The 2,500-nt window shown below is 43.8% G+C and overlaps 1 protein-coding gene across 1 annotated transcript in view; it reads right to left on the minus strand.

The window, feature by feature from the left end:
* Positions 1-2,500, minus strand: part of ptprt (protein tyrosine phosphatase receptor type T) — a gene marked incomplete at its 5' end in the record, with an annotated part of 300,839 nt that overhangs the window by 226,830 nt on the left and 71,509 nt on the right. Inside the window, one exon of the mRNA XM_079265832.1 lies at positions 2,486-2,500. This exon is cut by the window's right edge and continues 160 nt beyond it. Coding sequence (XP_079121958.1) covers positions 2,486-2,500 — 15 coding nt within the window. The remainder of the gene's footprint in view (positions 1-2,485) is intronic.

The raw sequence follows: 2,500 nt of genomic DNA on the forward strand, positions 1-2,500 counted from the left end.
GGGAGGAGTGAAGGAGGGAGGGCGTGTGCCGCTGTCGCTGTGTGTTTCCTGACAGTATTAAATGAAGGGACGTGAGGAGCGAGGAGGTGAGGATACGAGGATGTGAGGAAACATGTGAGTGGAGGTGTGAAGGCTCTCTGGATGGAATGTGACGAACGCTAGCGTTGTGATCATCTTTTCATCAGTCATCTGTTGATCAGCAATATGACAGAAACACTCCTGAGGTTGTATCAGGAGCCACTTTACGTATCATGATATGAATATCAGGGTTTATTCTGAAGGACTGAAGATGTAAACATACTGTTTTATGATCTTAGTGTTCCTAGGTGTTGTATTTTCTAATTCTCTGAGGTTGTTGTTTTGATTAAAATAATATTAATGATTTAAAGAGAACAGGCCAAAGGATTAGTGAATAGAGTAAGATTTAGTTTAATGTTGTGGCTTAAAACTAAGAATTACAGAATGAAAACATTTGATCACAATATTTCATTTCTGCTTATTTTTTCAGTTAGTGAGCAACAGAGACAATCTGTTCAGCTGGCCAACAGTGTCACAGATTAGCATGCATGAGGCCATGAGACACACACACACACACATTCCTCTGGTCACACCTGGCTGAACGACACACTGATTAACCCGGTTTCACTTAGCAGCCCGCGAGAACACACAAATACACACACCCATTCATTTAGACACACAATCACCTCACACTTGAAAACACACACACACACACACACACACACACACACACACATTAAGCTTTGATCCCACCACACATGACTGAATAGAATGAAAAAGCCCAGAAATACATCCATTCAAATCAAGGACAACAACACGAATACACACATTTAAAAACACGCCTAAACACACACACACACTGGGCTTCAGGTAGGTGTGTTGCATGGCTGACAGCACCTGAGCTCACACCACACGCACACACAAACACACACACACACACCACACGCACACACAAACACACACACACACACCACACGCACGCACAAACACACACACACACCACACGCACACACCACACACACACACACCACACACAAACACACACACCACACGCACACACAAACACACACACACACGCACACACAAACACACCACACGCACACACAAACACACACACACACCACACGCACACACAAACACACACACCACACGCACACACAAACACACACACACACGCACACACAAACACACACACACACACCACACGCACACACAAACACACACACACACACCACACGCACACACAAACACACACACACACACCACACGCACGCACACACCACACGCACACACAAACACACACACCACACGCACACACACACACCACACGCACACACACACACCACACGCACACACAAGCACACACACGCACACGCCACACAGATAGAGGAGAAGGTGAGAGGATACAGACAATAAATATAGTGTAAAATACATGAACATCATGGACCAGTGACAAAGGTCTTCACAAGAGAAGATTCAGCAGAACTACTCACACTAACACAGAACCAGCTCTCAGATGGTCTCTTGGAGGAACCAGAGACCTGTGAGTGAGTCTATGAACCAGCTCTGACATCAAAATGTCTTTAGAACAACTTTAGAAGGTCTTTAGAACAACTTTGGAAAGTCTTTAGAACTTTGGAAGGTCTTTAGAAGGTATTTAGAAGGTCTTTAGAATGTCTTTAGAACAACTTTAGAATGTCTTCAGAACAACTTTGGAAAGTCTTTAGAACTTTAGAAGGTCTTTAGAACAACTTTAGAACGACTTTAGAATGTCTTTAGAAAGTCTACAGGTCTTTCGTACTTTAGAAGGTATTTAGAACAACTTTAGAACAACTTTAGAATGTCTTTAGAGGGTATTTAGAATGTCTACAGAAGGTCTTTAGAACTTTAGAATGTCTTTAGAACACATTTAGAAACTAAAACAGTGCAGAGCCAAAGGGTTTAGGGGTGTAGGAGGAAGACGATCCCCGTAGACCTGCTGAACTCACAAAATTACTTTAACAAAATGTTTTGATTTCTTTTAAATGAACAAATCTATCCCAAACGTTGAGAGAAAAGACGAGAACATGACACAGACAGGGAGAGAAAGGAGAGAAAGGAGGCTCATTGGGAGTTCTAGTCACTGATCTGAAGTCTGTTCAGTATTCTGTCCTCAGCATTCTCACAGCACTAATGAGCAGCAGCCAACCACACACACACACACACACACACACGCACACACACACGCACACACACGCACACGTTTCTCACTTCCCCATGAAAGAAGTTGTCCCACTTTATTGCATCAGCAGTGATCAGATGTGTCAAGCGTCGCTCTTCTTTCACTCATTTAAATTCATCACAAGCACTCCGGCTCTCTGGGCTGTGGTCCTCCTCCTCCTCCTCCTCCTCCTCCTCCTCCTCCTCCTCCTCCTGTTTACTGAAGTTCATGTGGAGGAACATGAAGAAGATGAAGATCAGAACAAACCTTTAACGATGAGGT

This window comes from Melanostigma gelatinosum (assembly GCF_949748355.1).
Source record: "Melanostigma gelatinosum genome assembly, chromosome: 3".
In the NCBI taxonomy this organism is placed as follows: Eukaryota; Metazoa; Chordata; class Actinopteri; order Perciformes; family Zoarcidae; genus Melanostigma; species Melanostigma gelatinosum.